Source organism: Pangasianodon hypophthalmus, chromosome 5 (genome assembly GCF_027358585.1).
Source record: "Pangasianodon hypophthalmus isolate fPanHyp1 chromosome 5, fPanHyp1.pri, whole genome shotgun sequence".
Lineage (NCBI taxonomy): Eukaryota > Metazoa > Chordata > Actinopteri > Siluriformes > Pangasiidae > Pangasianodon > Pangasianodon hypophthalmus.
The window spans coordinates 19,053,539-19,072,229 of record NC_069714.1 but is presented as its reverse complement, the minus strand read 5'-3'; the positions used below and the strand labels follow the sequence as shown (position 1 = coordinate 19,072,229).

Here is an 18,691-nt window from a genome sequence, read left to right as displayed (position 1 = left end):
CCACTGACCAGCCACATAACACCTCCCACTACTCTGTTAAGAACTTCCTCTTTAAAATGTCGTCACACAGCCACAGCAGCTTTACATCTAAACGGTGTATGTTACAGTGTTAATCCTTACAAATGTTTAATCTTTAAATCCTACTTAAATTAGTTTCACTGCACATGGTTATGAATGAACTGAAATATTAGCTATGAACGCTCGAGTATAACCTCCTAATACCCTAACAACTGAAAAGTAATCAGCGGCGACGTCCGAATGCGGCATCTCGCGCACTATTCTGGCGCCCTATTTAGTGCGCTGGTTAGGGGTGCTGATGTGGACGCGACCTCCGCTAGAGCCAGCTGAGGACGCTGTGACGGTTAGCCGCTAGCATAGCCGCTCCTGGCTGTAGCGCAGCCATCCGCAGCATCATGGCGGAGCGAAGCCACTCATCTGCGGCTCCGGCTACCGGCCACAGTCCGCAAGCGGGAACCACAGCCGGTTGGCCAATTGTGAAGGAGGCGTACGAGCTGCAGGATGTTATAGGTGAGTGAGTGGATGGTGAAAGTGAGTTTTAATGGCGGTGTTTGGTTGTGAATGTGTAGTGAATGACAGGGAGGGCCTGTACCGGCTTTTTCATGTGCACTAGCAGCAGCAGCAGGCGGTGGTGTGAGCGCTCTGCTGCTCACTAATGCAATGCGGATGTGACACACCGTCAGCTTTCACCTCTCTGCTTCATCTACACTATAGCGCATTACACCAGCTAGGCGGAAATCTTATTCTCCGGTTTGTCAGCGAGTTTAAATTCAAACAGTTTCTTCTGCTTTCTGCTGACGCTGTGGCTAGAAATGACCTGATTTACGGCCACAGCACAGGTAAAGTCTACCTCAGGTCTTCTGCCTTCTCTCTCCAGCTGTGAAGCTGCTATAATATAGGCTAAAGCACAGTATTTCAGGCATACAGGCAGAACTAAGTAAGTAAGATCTTATTAATATTAGCTTGTTAACTCCATTAGCAGCATTAATTATCACTGTAATTATCATATTATTACATCACTGTGTATACTGTACTAATATTAAGAGGAACATTATTTATAATCTTATGTCAGTACCTGTCATGTCAGTCATCATCTATATGTGATATTATTATTATTAATAGTATTATGATTATTGTTCTCTTTATGTTTGTTATCAGTCCAATCTTTACTGTCATTTCATTCAGTCACTTTTAGTTGATTTGTTGATCTCTAGTCACAGATTGTTCTCCTCTACACGCCCTCTGTTGGATGATGCTTGCACTTGATATCCTGTTCATCAGTTAAATAACTTTTGATTTTAATTGTTTGATACATGGCACTTTGCTGATCTCCCACACTATTAAATGGCACTTTAACCCAATTCCCTTAGTCATACCTCATTGAAAACCAAAACACGGAAAGACCAAACATGCTTTTTATGGCACGGTGCCATTAGATAAAGCCGGATACAGTAGACGAGCAGTGTTAGAGTGCTATCATCATATCAGCTGATAAGCAGGAGCGCTGCTGAACAGCTCCTGTGCACTTCATCTGCTCTATTTTCCTAATCAGCACTGTATTCAGGACCCCCTCCTCCTTATCTGTCAGCAGCAGTTGGCATGGTGTGTGTGTGTGTGGTGGAACACACATTCTCTCTGTGCATAGTGTTTGTAAACAGGCCTCCTCTATTGATCATGTATACAATGATTAACATGCGATGTCTGCTGGAAGCTTAAATGAGTTCGAGTGAACACCGGTCATACAGAGGTACTGAGTGCATATCAGGAATAAAATGTAGGACAACTGTAACATGCATGAGGGAAAAGCTCACTGTCAGACAGACTGTGATCAAAACACAAGTCGACAAAAACACTGACTGATAAACTCATCATAGAAGAAAGCTCAATACACAAAGCACAAACTAAGACAACCAGGAAACTAGACTTGCATCTTAGAATTGCTGAATAGATATGAAGCACTTCACAATGACTAAATAAGGTCACACGAAATGTGCAATAAGTGAAGCATTCAAAGAAAGAAGAACAGGACACTATGACCAGTAATGATGCTTGAAAGTAGAAACCAAAAATGGACAGACAGGGATGCAGAGTCATTGTGTCTATGGTGGACATTACAACCCCATTAGACAGACATAAGACAACATATTGACAGTTTAGCTGTGCGTGTTATTCTTTGCAGACTTTTATACCACAGTGCTGCTGAATGCTCAATTCTGATTGGTCAGAAGGTGTGGATTCATTTTCTATAACAGCAGCTTGGACACAAGGTTTACATTAATGCGCTCGTTCTAATACATTTTAATTTCTGTAATAAAAACGTGTATGATGGATCCCCCATGTAAATGGATTGTTTAGCCTTTTTGGAAGGAGTCATCAGTGTCAGTGCTGACACAGGAAAATCTTTAGGACAGAGGGATTTGTGTTGTATTGTTAAGATGACAAGCTGCACTTTTTGTCTTATTAACTTGGTTTTGTGGATGTTCCACAACATTCAGTGAATAAAAGGTATGATGTGTCATTCTTAATAAAATATAATTAATAAAAAATGTAATTGTTGGCCAAAAAAAGGAATAAAACGTGTTGGGTGTGCCGCCACTCCGTCATTGATTATTTTTTTATACCGGCATGCTCTATAGTGTTTTATTCCTCACGCTTTCAGCCCATAAACTGGGATCATTCCTCATTTCTGTCACTGATTCCTTGAATGTGCTTCCACCTGTTAAGTTGAAAGCATAAGTTTGAGGTGTGTTAAATAAAGTGCTCTTATTTGTCATTTGTAGGCAGTGGAGCCACAGCAGTAGTCCAGGCTGCTCTCTGCCTCCCTCGACAAGAACGTGTGGCCATCAAGAGGATCAACCTGGAGAAATGCCAGACCAGCATGGAAGAACTACTGGTAAGACTGGAAAAAGTGATTTACTCCCTTTACTGCCTCTGCCTTTTGTGTACAAAGTGAGACTTAACATTGCAGATCTCCACTCCTGCACACAGAAGAGTTTATTCAAATTTAACACTCTAACAGACTATGATGGCTATCTGCCAATGCTGGCTCTATGATGGCTATCTGCCAATGCTGGCTCTATGATGGCTATCTGCCAATGATGGCTCTGTGATGGCTATCTGCCAATGATGGCTCTGTGATGGCTATCTGCCAATGATGGCTCTGTGATGGCTGTCTGCCAATGATGGCTCTATGATGGCTGTCTGCCAATGATGGCTCTATGATGGCTGTCTGCCAATGATGGCTCTATGATGGCTGTCTGCCAGTAGCTTAAGATTGATTTTTAAATCAATTCATATCTTGGTCTTCTCTGCATTGCAGAGAGTTCTACAGGAAAATTAAAAAAAATCCACTTATTTCCAGTCTTAGGTTGAATTTACCAGTTGTCAGTTAAAGCACCAACCATACAAACAGTGCTATCCATACCTGAGTATATTGATCAATCTTTTTCATTTTAGATTCTGTGATTCTGATGAAAGATGCTTTTGATAAACAAGCCCTCTGCAGAAATCTGTGGTTTGGGAAAAGAAGCGTAAAGAGCGTAAAAAGAAGACTCTTGAAAAGTAGCAGATCTCAAGAGCAATCATAAAGTTTAATGAACGAATATAGTCCTAGACTACAAAGAGACTAAATAGAATAGAGATACACACAAAAGGCTTTGAATTCACTAATTAACATGTCAATGAAAGTGTGTTTTTAAATACAGAAGTTTTAGAACTATTTATATCATGATCTTTTGTCTCAATTTAGAAAGAAATCCAAGCCATGAGCCAGTGCAACCATCCGAATGTAGTGACATATTATACCTCATTTGTGGTGAAGGATGAGCTTTGGTTGGTTATGAAACTATTGAGTGGAGGTAAGAACACTTTCGATTTTTCAATGCTTCATCTGTCTTAACTTTCACCAATCTACAAGGCCAAACACAAGCACATGTCTTCTCAGGAGTTTGTGGAGACATCACACATTTCCTGCATCTTTCTGAATTACAAAAAGAGCCACTGAACTCAGACAAGCTAGGATATAAGGATTTTTATTTTTGCAATGAGTATCTTCTACATCATATACAAAATGTGTATGAACGCACATAAATCCAATTACCTCTTGTATAGTATCTTAGAGCAAACCTGCAGGATAGTGTAAAGTGCTGAGTACTGTTTATGAGACCTAACTGACACCCCTGATAGCAATCAACAGTGCAACAGGGGCTCATATAATCCCTGCTGCCAGTAATAGTATCCACCTCTGCACTTCCCATTCACTGGAGCTTGATGGCTATAGAGATACACTATTCAGGTGAACCTAGTAATTTATAGGGGTATTCTTATCATTCTGTGTGTTCTGAACAAAGAATTTTTAAATGCCCTGCTGTAGGCATGTTCCATAGAACGATTTAATCATCGCTACACACTTTTATGCATTTTGCAAAGGGGAATTTCAGCTTAACATTGGAGTGTGCTCCAGTGTTTATCACTCAATAATACAGCAGTCTGTTCTCCCAAATAAAATGAGAGATGGTCCAGTTGACATATGAATTTGGATTGATTTGCACATGATTTGTGCACACATGATTTGCCCCGCCCCCTTCTCCCCATCTTAGATTAGCAATCTCTATTCTTGATTTTGCTGCTTGAAAGATGCTTTCATGTTTTAAGTAAATTAATATGAAATAAAATCTATCAATGTATGTTTGACTTAGCTAACGTTTGACAAGTGTATAATTAATATATACACAATAAAACTATATTTAATCAGGATGCCATTAAAAAATTGGCCAAAAATGTTTAAAAAACATACTTTTGGTTTTCAGCCAAAGAGAAAAAAGGACAAAGATTTTAACCTAAAAGGCTTAAGTAGGCCTAGAATGAAGTGTCAAACCTAACGCTTTTCAAATAATGTTAATGATGATAATGAAAGTGATTAAATATGCTGTTTTTTTCCCCTCCTGTGGTGGTACACCTCAGACATGAGTTTTCCAAATTGCCACTGCCGGCAAGCATTTCCTGACTCCACAGCTGGTGACATTATTAGGCCCTCCCCTACACTCCATAAACCTGAAATGTTGGACATGCTAGTTTTTCCTGTCTTTTTAAGCTATCAGTTCTGGACAATTAAATTATTTATTATGATTTTTAAAATGGTAAATGGCGAGCAGGGGAAATCAATATAGCACAAGCTTACTCTGTGTTTTTGTTTATGTGTGTGTGTGCATGTTCAGGATCAGTATTGGACATCATAAAGCACGCATGTAGCAAAGGAGAGCACAGAAATGGCGTATTGGATGAACCCACGATAGCTACTATTTTAAAAGAGGTCTTAGAGGGTCTTGATTACCTGCACAGAAATGGACAAATTCACAGGTAGGAAAATCCTACAAAATTATACTCTCTTGTTGACAGTTCATTGTTAATGCAAAATGGGCACATATGGACACTCATTTCCCAGTTTATTTGGTACATCTCCCTTATACCAACACTCCTTGATGATTTTATGGGGTTACACTATACACTATATACACTCTACCATACGCTATACAATTAGTGGCTGAAGCACAGTTCATGCAATTAGTGCACACTTTATCAGCCCCTTCAATGGAAAGACTACAATAGTAAACTACAATAGAGCTAGAGATATTATTTGGGCAGTTGATCATTCTCAGCCATGACATTGACAAAGTGCTGGACAATTAACACAAACTGTGCATGGAAAAAAGAAGCGCTTTAGTCTCTGACAGTATATCCAGACGGTGGACCGACACAGTAGTTGTGTTTATAAGTGGCCAGTAACTGAACGCAGTGTTGTAAGTGAACACTGCTGCTTGTGATAAACTATGAATAATCCATCACACTAATAATATGAGATATAGTATAATAAGAGTCAAAGATTCGAAGTTTTATTTGTCACATTGGTCAGTGGTGGTCCTGTGCCAGTGCCTTTCCGATGTACGGGGTGGGGGGTGGGGGGTTGATAAATTTGTGCATAGCAAAAGAGCAACAATATACTTACAGAGTGACATGTATGGTAGGTGTACCTGCTAAAACAACCTGTCACTGTAGATACAAGGCATGTGTAGCTAATAAACTGGCAACTGGGTGTATATTGTATTGGAAAAATAATTACCAGACTCTTGTCTCTTGTGTCATGAAGTCACAGAGGAATGAACAAAGAATGTGTTCTTAATGTTTGACCTTAGGGATGTGAAAGCTGGGAACATCCTGTTGGGAGAGGACGGCTCAGTGCAGATAGCAGGTTTGATTCACAGTACATTACCTTTTGGACCAGAGGGTATTTTTTTTTAAATTCCATGAAATATAATATTTTGGAAAATATTGACAAGAGGCATCAAAAGGCATGGTGAAACGCATTTGAAATTCTTCTGTGAAATGACAAGAGCCATCATGTTTGGAAACTCATTTGCATCATTTAAAACATATTTTTCTGCGCACGATCATGTTAAAATAATCACACTTTGTAGTATGTAGAATCACATTTAGAATATGCTTAAATGTTTCCAAAGGCTTTGGCATGCTGTATGCTTAAGTAGCAAACCTAATCCTATTCAAAGTGTTATTTTGTGAACAGCACCAATTAAGATAGGATTGAAGGATTCCTGGAACTATAAAGGTTTTTTTTTTATAGCTCTACATTAATTAAACTTCCTTAGCTGTGAAAATGCTGCAGTAATTAGTTAGGGGAGTCAGACTGCGCATGGCCAATGTGCTATTTCTGGGGTTTATGAATGAGATTTATATTGCTTTAGCTTAAACCCTTGCAGATTGCGTCAGTTATACGTATTTACACAGAAGGAGTTAATAAACCATTGTTTTGTGCTTTTTAAGCTGAGTGAAACCTGTATGAAACTCAGTAAGATAATTTCTACATTTCCTCTACTGTTGTCACCATTGTCTTAATACTACATTAAATACTACAAAGTCGAGTCTATTCTGATTCCTCTCTGGGCTAGGTAGAAGGTATAAGTAGAAAAGTGTATATTTGGTGACACAAGGCTATAACAGAGAATATGTACAGAGAAAGAGGCTTGAAATGGACATACTGATGGGGATTGTTTTTGTCCTGATAATAAACTGGCAAATCTAGAGCAGGCATATTGATTTGATTTTATGTAACCCATGCTGACCTTGTTTACTATTGACTATTAAAGGCTGCAAACTGGGGAACATGTACTTCAAGTTAGCGATGCACCAGTCATGTAGTGAGTGTCAGTAGCAGGACAGATATTGTCCTGAAACTCTCGATTGTTATCAGAAAGAGAAGAGATATTTTCAGTTCAATCCACTGAGCTATTTTTTTTAAAAATACATTTGGACAAACCTGTTGTTGACTGTGGTGATGACTGCCAGTTGTCTACTTTTTATGCAAAGTCAGATATCTTATTTAGGATTATTTACAATTTAGGATTATTTTCCATCCCAGCAGCTGTGAGAGAAACAAACAGGGAGTCCTCACAACAAAATCTTTTAAACAGTTTACAGTAATTAAAGAGAATCGTGTCAGCACTGGATCAGTATTGGGGATTGCATGCATGCATACCTCAATTAGGTTGAACTTTCCTGAAGTTCTGTGCACGTACCACATCTAGAATGTTCAATACAGGCATTCATACATATTATAATTGTAACTATTAGATATAAAAAGATCATTGAGGAATCTTTATAAAGCTATTGCAAATTTAATATTTATCTAATCTAGTTGATTCTACATTGTATGCTTATTTTGTGCCAAATACAGCTTAAGCCGGTTTAGGAAAAGTATTGAACTGTGACAGATTCAGCCGTTCCAGTTAATCATGTGAATAATTCTCACTGTAGACTTTGGGGTGAGTGCATTCCTGGCGACTGGAGGAGACGTAACCAGACATAAAGTTAGGAAAACTTTTGTGGGAACTCCATGTTGGATGGCTCCAGAAGTGATGGAACAGGTAGGGTTGTTTATGAAATCAGCACTACTGTTGCTCATAGTAACTGACTGCCTCCAGCTTGCCTGCAGCGTAAGAGACAGGGACCACACAGGGACGTCTGTCAGTTACGCCAGAAAAATCCACTAGACCTGTTGTGTTTTTCATTGTTTTGTATTTTTGCAATACACACATGTTTACGTTTAATGTTTTGACACTGTATCTCAGAATTTGCTTTCTCTGATTAGTTATCTGTTATGTATATGTGCTTCTATTTCCTTTAGGTACGAGGTTATGATTTCAAAGCTGACATTTGGAGTTTTGGGATCACTGCCATAGAGTTGGCCACAGGATCTGCACCCTATCATCGATACCCACCTATGAAGGTAATGGTACTATTTCCTGTTTTCAATACTGAGTAGAGACTAGAAGTCAGTGAACTGAAGTCAACTGAAAAATAGAAAACGCACTGAGAAATATTGAATTATTTTCTATGTAAATGTTTTGTAAGCTTGATAAGATTGCAGGGTGATTATATTTAAGAAACCTAGGAAATGATTTAGGCAACTAATATTTAGCAGTATGCTCTTTGATTCACTGGTGGGACAATATAGAGGTATGACTCTACACTGTAACAAGCAAGACATAGTGACATAGATATACCATGAAGGTTATGCTATGTTGTAAATACTCTAGAAGTGTCCTTAAACAAATAATACTTACACTGACACTGCAGTGCTGCGATGCCATTTATTGCTGTCCTCTTTGGAGTACAAAGCATTTCCTTGTAAATTTTGTATAGCTAAATGTCTAATTGAGACATCTTGCAATGCAGTGCAATTTTTGCATTTCATCAGCCATTAATTGTGACCCTGCTTTCTTCACCTTGCTGTGTAGGTTTTAATGCTGACACTGCAGAATGATCCCCCAACCTTAGAGACAGAAGTGGAGGATAAAGAGATGCTAAAGAAATATGGGAAATCTTTTAGGAAACTAATAACTCTGTGCCTTCAAAAGGACCCGACTAAGAGGTACATTATTATATTTTCCCATTTGGAAAACTAGATGAACAACGACTTACTATAGCAAATTTGTTTGAAAGTTTATTGAATAATTACCATTTTTCAGTGTGCTGTTTTTAGTGAGCGAAAAAGAAAATCTCTCTCCGGGCTTCTACTTTGTGCCATATGTTCAGTCACAATCAATAAAGGGATTCAGTGTTATAAAGCTCCCAGTAGAAAAACTCAATTATGGTCAAATTGATATAAATGAGCCCATGTCAGTAGTTATTCCAAAGGCTTACCCTAAAATACGTTCTGTGCATATGTAATTATGCTAAATATTCGCTGTTGTATACAGGGGCCCTTACCTTAATTACCTGTTGTGGTTAATGCAGGAAATATAAGTCTATTTTAAGAATGCCCACATGACATGTTTACATACTCGAGCACTTTTGCACATCTCCACAGGCCAACTGCGTCAGAACTTTTGAAATGTAAATTCTTCCAAAAAGCCAAGGTACAGTTTTATTTATTTATTTTCCATGCAGTTCAGACAGCTTATTGTGCTTTAAAGTTAAAAAATCTTTTCTTCTCTGCTTTACCATTATAGAACCGGGAATACTTGATTGAAAAGCTGCTTTGTAAAGGACCAAATATAAGCCAAAGAGCTAAAAAGGTATTTCATTCTCATCACACGTTGCTCTGAGCCACTTTGGCCATCACAGTGCACCCTGTACTGACTTGCTGTGGTGTGTGAGGTTTGGTCAATGTGGTGCTTTCCTTTTTTGAATACTGCCGCTACACACTGCTGCTTTTTTCCACAAGGTCTAAACACTCTAGTTACAGAGACAGAAGAAAGACTTCTTTCAGCGATTCCATTCTGGTCTTTCTGTGGTGTTCAGGTACACGCCTACCCTGTGATTGCAGCTGTTTATGGCTATTAGATAAAATATATATACCAGACATTTTAATCCGCAATATATTTATTTATTCCTTAGGCTGAACTTTGCAGTTGGTAAATATTGACTTGGTTTATTGAGTTGCACTTTTTTTTTCTTTATTTAAAGCAGTCGAAGATAAACACATTAATCACAGCCTTTTATTAAAGAGTGTTATATACTACTTATAAATACATAAAATTAACAATAATCACATTGTCCTGTACAGATCTCATATATAGCATATTGAGAGGAGTGTGATGAGTGATAAGCTCATATACAGCAAATCGAGAGGACTGTGTTGAGTGATAAGCTCATATACAGCAACTTGAGAGGAGTATGATGAGTGATAATGTCATAGCACTGTGGAAACTTAAGGAGCAGCCTTGTCCAAGATCTACATATTTAGAGTTAACCTTGTTGTAGGTCTGTGCGCGACTCTGACTACAATATATGACATTCATTCCTATGGGTTTTGTGAGAATGAGACACTGATGTAAGCAAACATAATAATAAGGTCAGTGTTAAATTGCATGGATCTATGGTGAGTTAAAAAATTTGTGTTAAATAAACTCACCGTTTGTGTTCTATGGGCACGTCCAGTAATCATAGTTATAGGCCAAAGCACAGGCAGGCAGTGTCATCAGAGGAATATCCACAATCATAAGCAGTGGAACAAGCAAGGGTCAAGACACTAAACACAGAACGTGGAAATATAAAGTGGGAAACAAAACAATCGACAAGTTTCCGCATCGAGACAAGGAACAGGAGGGTAAAAATCAACAAACTAATTAAAGGCTAAACACAGAACAGGTGCACACATTAGGTAAGGAATGATGGGACCGGGCGGAGACAGGAACAAAACAAAGGCACATGGCAGTGTAAACAAAAAGCATATGGAGAGAACTCAAAACAAATCATGAGAGCAGCATTCACTGTGCTGGAAAACACGCTATGCACTGAGAGGGGGAATTCATGACATTGTCCTTCCAGCAACATTACCTCACAGAATCTGTTTCATTGCCTGTTTGAATACCAGGCAAGTACATAAAAGACAACACTATTACAGTATGTTTATCACCATATAACTCTAGTTAACACAATAACACTAATAAATAATATATAACACTGCATATATAAAAAAAGAGTTTTATTTAGATATTTTCCTTATTGTCTTTGGCTGCAATCTAAATTGAATTTATCTCCGTTTTGATTTGATTAAAGGGCCCGTGCTTCTGGTCATGGGTGATGAGGCATTTTCCAGCGTCTGTGTTCTTTTAAACATTGATATTGTTGTGTAATCAGTGCTGAGAGAACAAACGGACAACTGTAACGGCTAATCATTTTGTTAATACTAATTAAAGAGAAGAGACAACTGCTATGGAATTAGCCTTGCAAATACTAATAACATTCTCATGGATGAATTAGAATATCATTTATAAATATAAATAATAATCTGAATAATATTATAAATGCCTGTGTTTTAGAGATGAGACATGGTTGCAAGTAATTGCATAAGGTCCTGCATAGGCAGGAATAAATGAATGAGTTCGTCTCTGATTCAAAGACAACCTACCTTGCTGAAAAAGCAGTGACTTTCTTCCCTTTTTTGGTCGTTTGACCTTTTGCCTGTTCTATTTTAAGCGGTAACTGTCCCAGACAGCTGCACCGCTGCCAAACCTTGTGTTGTTCGTTGCTATAGATTGTGTAGCCTTTGAATCTGTTTGTCAGCGCACAAATGCAATCAGGTAGGAAGCAGGAGCAAGCAGAAAACCTCGCCCATGCAGAACGAATGCAGTGTCGACTCCTGCATTCAGGGGACTGTAACATATCTAGGCCCCGACAGGAGACAAAGACAAATGGGGTTTAATGTGGCTGCTTAGGCAACCGAGCACTCCACTTAAACACAACCATTTGCATGCTAGGCTGCTTTTTACTCACAGTCTAACTGAGTGTGAGATCAGACTGAGATCACAATTCTCTCCTTCTGCCTTCAGTCTAAAAAAAAAAAAAAAAAAGAACAGATAGCACATCAGAGGGAATGAATAAACAGGAAGTAACATAGATGAAAGGTGTTTGGCTAAAGAAGCTGAAGCTGTGTCACACACATCTCTGTGACAGTGTATTTACATGAAGTCCATTTATCAATTTTATAGCACTTTTATATGAGGTTTCTTTTTATGATAAGTGGCTATTTTAATCTATCTATTTTAATAGAAACTGGAATTATCTTGGTAGAAAATACTTAAAATCTCAGCATGAATAATACACCTGTGCCATAAGACTAAGAGCTTCATAATTACCACACCACTTTACTGTTTCTGTGTCGCTGTAAGTAGTCACAATGGCTTTCGTCTTCCCTCTGGAGGGCTCTACGTTGCTGTTCGTACATTTGGTAATCGATTGCAGTCAGTGAATTAGCATTAGCATAGAGAAAGAGAGCAGAAAGCTTTATACAGTCACATCCGATGGGGTGGGACAGAGTCTGTGAATACTTCTGACAGCAGTTGCAGTCATCCTGATCTCAGTATGCAGGGATGGGAGCCTTTGAGAAATGCAATTTTAATAGTATCATGGAGAGAAGATGATTATGGCAGCACAACTGAGTAATTGGACTTATAAGCAGATGATGCTTTTACTTGGCAGGCATTGCTGCAATGGACCATAAAATGAGAGCACATTCTGTTTTAATTAGTTTCATTGTTCAACAAGGCTCTTATGAAATAGTGAGCTTTTATAAGGTTTCTGTCTTTTAACTCTGTGTCTGTTACTCACCTTGTTGGATAGAAATGTGTATAGTTATTGTGGAAATGGAGGGCACAAGAACAACATTGTGACTTGAGGATTCTGTGACCTGAGCACCTCTGAAACCAGATCCAATTTCCTCTCTCTCTCGCTTTACAGCTCACTTTTTCTGGCTTTGCTCAAGTGAGACTTCACCAAAGCCACTGTACTGCAGTGCCTGGTGTAGATGGATGAATACCATCCCCTTTTCCAACCTTTACTAGAGTCTGATAAAAGTGGAAAAATATGCTGGTCTGATGACCTTGAGAAAGCAGAGTGAGGACATTGAATGATAAAACAAATATATGATTTCACAGTAATTGTTTTGTCACTGGTGTGGACTGAACTTCACCTGACTCTTTTTAGTGGATCACAAATCTTTCAGCTCACTTAGCTGTTGATATATGAATGGAAAACTAACCAGCAGGTGCTCATTTCTCTGAACAGTGACGTGTACACCTCACCCACGATCCGTCTGAACTGCTGTAGTGTTGCTGTTTGGCCAACAGGGGGCAGATGAGTTCTTTGGTTTCAGTCAGGCAGGATGTCAGGAGCTACGGGATGAGCTTGATTCGGCAGGACAGGCGTGGCCAGTGCCTAATTAACTCATCTCAAATAATTATTTTATGGAGTGAATTCACTAGAGATGTAGATGCTATGTTGAAGAGATGGAACTATTGCAGGCACAGAATATCAAGAGTAAATGCCATTGCTTCCTTTCTCTTACCGTTCCTTGTTATGTGGACTGTGTCTGTGTTTTACACAACATGTTACATATGTTGTGCTTTTGGCATATTAGAGAGTGAGCAATAAAGGTGAGTAAATCTGTATGCTGCTAGTCATGGTGTAGTGGGTGTTTTGGCACATGAAATATTTGTTTTTTTATGTGTAGGTGTGAGGTCTGGGATTGCTGAACTTTTCATCATATTCACACACTCAGAGCTTGTAGATGATGTCTGTGAGACTGAACAGATATTTGTTTATTTATGTATTATTTTGCTGAAGGTGCCAGTGGAGAGGCAAAGGGACGCTGGCCTGCCGGCGTGTTCAGAGAGGGAGCATGATGCTGGCAGAAGGGTACATGCTTCATCATTTGACTCTTAGCTGTAGCTGCCTTTCAGCTTTGTACTGTAGATTGGAGCGCTTTGTAAATTTGTAGGCCTTGTAGATTTAGCCCTCTTTTCAATCGGTGTGTACTTGTGTGTGCATGTGGATGTCTTTTCTTTTGTCACTTTTGTATGCTGTAATCCTGGTCACTGGTGTTGTGTAAATGTAAAAGATTTCTTGGAGCGGGTCTCTTTAAAGCTAGATTAATCCCTTAAATGCCCGAAACACACAGGGTGAGGGTGGGGGAAGGGCAGGGGTGGGAGGGGTCAGACTTACATCATCATTATTGTAACTACATACATTTATCCTATTAGTTTCACTGTGATTACTGAATAATATGCTTTAAGATGAATATCTAAATAATAAGCCAGGAGTTTAAGGGTCTAAATTTGGGTTGATGTTAAGGTTAGGAAAGAATTTGGATTTATTCAGCTTTTTATCAGTACAGATCCCTGGACCAGTTTTCACTTGATAGTAAGTTGGTTTAGAAGGAGATTCTGTATTTTGTTTAAAAAAAAAAATTAAAGCCAAATAGACAGATTGAATAGGTTTATGCTGTTAGCTAATTATTTATAAATTTCCAGGGTGGCATTGATTTGGATGTGGAGAATTGTTGCCATTCATTGTTATGATAAAAGACCACACACATTCATTAGCATTTGTAAAAAAAAAAAAAAAAAAAAAAAAAAAGCATGTTGAATGTAACCAGTGACTAATATTTCACTGTTGCCGAGCAATTAATGTTACACATGCACCAACGTTCAGTACACTTCTAACATGGTTGAAACATTATAATTCACTGAAACAGGTGTGTCACTTCAGGAAATAAATGGATATCCCATTTATCAGCGCAGATTCTCAGTGTAAAAGTAAACAGTGAATTTCCAAGACTGCACGCTGCCCTTGGCAAGGGTAAAACTGTAGCTTATGAAGGTTTACACTGGCGTGAGAATGTCTGTATCCTGTTTAGGTCAGACGAGTGCCAGGATCAAGCGGTCGCTTGCACAAGATGGAGGATGGAGACTGGGAATGGAGTGATGATGAGATGGATGAAAGGAGTGAAGAAGGGAAGGCAGCTGTTAATCAAGGAAGGGTATGTGTTCTTCTTCTGTATGTTTCATTTGATATGAGGAAAACAAAATAAAAAAAAATGTAAGTATTGTGTTAGATTTCACCCACTGTACTTCCATTAAACATATTTGCCTTTGCTAGACATGAAAATAGCACAATATTTAGCTTTAATAATTTAGTCCACAGTCTCTGACATTTATGAATGTTCCATACAGCCCTAGCTGTAAATATTTTACTCTGTGTACATTTCTGTATCCTTAACAAGAGACTTGTTCTTCAAGCTTTAAAGCAGCGTGACCAGGGAGGAGACACACCTCTCTGCTTTGTTATTCTCTTTGATTGGTGCATGTGGAACGTATAACTCACTGTGAGCTCGAGTCAGGAATAAAATTCAAACCCCCTCCATCGAAAATCAGCTGCAAATCAGCGTGCGCTAATGAGGCTGGAGATGCATTGCTTCTGTGTATTGTTTATCATAAAATGCAAATGAGCCAGTGCTGATTACACTCCTACACAAACAGCTACATCTGTCTATCATTCTTTGTGGGAGAAAACGTACATAATATAATCCTGTCTCTTAATTGCTTTTCAGTCACGGAGGGTCAAAGATGAAAACCAGCATGTAAGTGTTCCTTTTCTCTCCTCATATTGAAGCTTGTTTATGGTTAACTTATCAGCACTGTGAATTTTTTGTTTTGGTACTTGAAAAGGAAGAAACATATTTCAGCAATTATAAATGTGCAAACATAAACACAAACAGGGCTAACAGATAGGCAGTGCCTCTAAACATATTTGATCATAACCCATTTTAATTATCCATGGAAGGACTGTTTTATAATGTAATTACAAATGTCAGGGTCCTGCATTGACTCTCTAATAAACTAAGTGATATATGAATATAGAATATGTGACTACAATAAAAAAACAAACACAGACTATTACATATGCAGAGTTATGAGCATGTGTGTGCGTGGTCACATTTCCTCTTGGGCTTTGTGAATGTTCAGAAACCATTTCCCAAAAGCTGAATGAGAGAGGGCTTGCTATTCTTCCTCTCCCCATGTGCGTTCTATTTTTTTTTATTGCAGAGGGAAGTGAATGCCAACAATGTCCCTATAGAAGGCCTGTCCATTCAGCATCCCCAGGTGAGGGCTGCGTGTGGAAGTGGATGTGATTTGTCTTGATTCACTAACCCTGTGTCCCAAGCTGAGAAGCTGTGCAGCCTAGACAGGCCTGGAGGAAGCCTTTTATCATCTCCACGTCTAGTGTATTACATTTAGAACAGCTACTGAGCTGTTTTCTCTCATTCTCATCCCCTGTCATTCTCATTTACTGTCTATTTTGCTGTTTGTCTTTCTTGGGATTGCTTTACTGACTTATTTGGCATCATTCAACAATATGGTAGATAGCTAGGAATGTTTAAAAAAACAAAGCCAAGAAAAAAGAATGTGAGAGCAGAACAGATTAACAAGTCGTTATTGTGCTACTGTACAGTCCAATGAGTGGTGTTAAATTAACAGCTGCAGGGAACATTGGAGACCAGTCTAGTTACACCAGTCTCAGATGTACACAGTAGGTGTTAATTTAGCACCCTGGCATTTCAGTGTGTGACGCTGTAATTAAGTAAAAGGAAATTCTGCAGCCTTCTTAAAAAGCCTCAACCGCTTTGGCTGCTAAGCAACTGTAACCTCATGGTAAACATTTCGGACCCTTTTTTTCTTTTTTGGTTGAAGGTACGTGCAGGAAAAATGAGCCAAAGATAGAATCAAAGTCAAACAATATCACACTTAAGACTTATCATTATGTTTAAATAATGTGGAAGTGTTGAATTAAACCGTATATGAACAGCTACAGGTTAAATTGGACATCGGTTTAGTTACACCAGTCTCAGATTTATATAGTAGGTGTTAATTTAGCAGTGTCACTCATGATTGATAGTGCCTTTTAATCTGTGTTGGACATTTACAAATGTGCTTGTGGGGATTAATATATTTTAACAGCTTAAATTATTTCTTTCTCATCACTGGCAAATTTAAGTAGGAAAACATATCACAAACCCTGTACTAAATCAAAGCTATTCATACATTCATACACTGTGGCGAAGCCTATACAGACCTAAGGGTTGATAAAGATGAACTTTTCACTATTAAACTCGTTGCCCTGTCTAGCAGCAAAGGTAATTTCAGTTTGTGAGAATTGGTGTGAGGCATAGAGAGTTTAAACACAACCCATAGCTATTACCCTGTGGGTCTGTGTGCTCATGTCTGTGACTCATTGTAAATTAAAGGAGAGAGCTCTGGTGGAAACGACATAATCTCTCTTACTGTTTCCTTATTTATGCACTCATGTTTCCTTCTGTCTGCCTGTCTCCTCTCTCTTTCATCTTGGCACTCTCTTTTCTCAGTGACATTACCGTTATTTAAAATTGATCAGAAATAGAGTGCTATAGGCACGCTGATCCCTGTGGATATGGGAAGAGATTTTTATATGATGCCTTTTGTCTTTTGCTCTAATATAAGCCTGAGTTCTTAGAATGAAACATGCAAGAATGTTACATTAAAATGCTTTACTGTCAGGAGAAACCCTGTTATATTATACATTTCTTAATATATATTGAATAAAAGGTGAATATATCTGATATGGTGATTTTTTTTTTATTTTTTATTCCCATTAAAGATTCAACCTCTGGAAAAAAGCCCAAGCACTCAGGGTGCTGTGAACATGGTCCTGAGGCTAAGGTGAGAAAAGCACTTGATTTTCCATTCCACCCTCATTGCACTTTTATCAGCTCTTAAAGCGGGGAAAAAACTGAACTACTCAGGCATATTGACTGTCTGTAGGATCCTAATAACTATGGTTTGTATGCTAAAGTGTGTGTGTGTGTGTGTCTCTGTCTGTCTGTCTTTTCAAATGGTCCCTTTCAGTCAGTCTGGTTGAGCGTGTGTGGAAAGGAAGTGACTAAATTAGAGCATTATGCTCAGCTGGATTTTCTAAATTGCTCTGCACTTCTCAGTCTTAAACTATAAAAAGACAAAACATTGTTCTCAAATCACAAGACAAGGTGAACAGCTTTCAACTGTTCTACACACTCTGGCGAACAAGAGCACCCAGGGGACTCCTTGTATTTTTAGCACTATTAAACAGCTTACAGTGTGATGACAACTTCCTCACTTACATTTCAATACGAGTCACTGAACTGAAAGCAGAAGACTCAGAGTGAAAATCCTTGTTAGTATGCAGGTGGAATATTTGTTCAAGGTTTAATTCAGCCCAATTTTCTAAGTGATTAGCCTCAGTGTTCAAATCAGAATGAAAAATGTCAAATATACATAAATGTAATGCACACTGGGGTTGGAAATTATTCGTATTCAGTTGGCAGACAGTGCCAGTTTTTCTGTGTTTTATAAGATGATCATAACTGATATTGGAGTGGCACTGAGGCTCGGGGCAGCATGAGATTGTGTGTGTGACAGACAGATAGAGGGAGAGGTGGGAGGGTTTTCTCTCTGGAGAAATTAAATTCATAGTTATTGCCCTGAATTTAGAAACTTTTTATTTCTTTTTCATTCCACTTTGAGTATAATTTAAAGGCCAGGGTGTGAAAATTGGAGTCTACAGCATCAAATTCGCATTACAGTTACAGACCTTAAACAAGTACAGACCTAAAGCACACATCAGCCAAGGGATTACAGGGATTATTACGTGCATATAATCATCCATTTACACACAGAGCCTTTCCATAAAGAGTAGACAATGAGAAAGACAATAATGTATTTTTATGCAAATTGCTCCTTCTGAAATTGGGCGCACAGTCTAAAACACACACACACATAAAACCACAGAGTAAAGATTACAAAAG

General features: G+C 38.5%; 1 protein-coding gene across 2 annotated transcripts in view; it reads left to right on the top strand.

Moving 5' to 3' along the window:
- Positions 1–69: 69 nt before the first annotated feature.
- stk39 (serine threonine kinase 39) overlaps positions 70–18,691 on the top strand; it is a 33,938-nt gene continuing 15,316 nt past the window's right edge. Inside the window, exons 1-15 of one of the 2 annotated variants that reach the window (XM_034304810.2) lie at positions 70–528; positions 2,799–2,911; positions 3,767–3,875; positions 5,235–5,376; positions 6,210–6,265; positions 7,846–7,955; positions 8,216–8,317; positions 8,829–8,962; positions 9,401–9,449; positions 9,543–9,608; positions 13,660–13,731; positions 14,732–14,854; positions 15,425–15,454; positions 15,921–15,977; positions 17,509–17,570. In XM_034304810.2, the coding sequence (XP_034160701.1) occupies positions 414–528; positions 2,799–2,911; positions 3,767–3,875; positions 5,235–5,376; positions 6,210–6,265; positions 7,846–7,955; positions 8,216–8,317; positions 8,829–8,962; positions 9,401–9,449; positions 9,543–9,608; positions 13,660–13,731; positions 14,732–14,854; positions 15,425–15,454; positions 15,921–15,977; positions 17,509–17,570 (1,340 nt within the window). In that variant the 5' untranslated portion in view covers positions 70–413. The remainder of the gene's footprint in view (positions 529–2,798; positions 2,912–3,766; positions 3,876–5,234; positions 5,377–6,209; positions 6,266–7,845; positions 7,956–8,215; positions 8,318–8,828; positions 8,963–9,400; positions 9,450–9,542; positions 9,609–13,659; positions 13,732–14,731; positions 14,855–15,424; positions 15,455–15,920; positions 15,978–17,508; positions 17,571–18,691) is intronic. The other variant, XM_026913146.3, reaches the window with a different exon arrangement.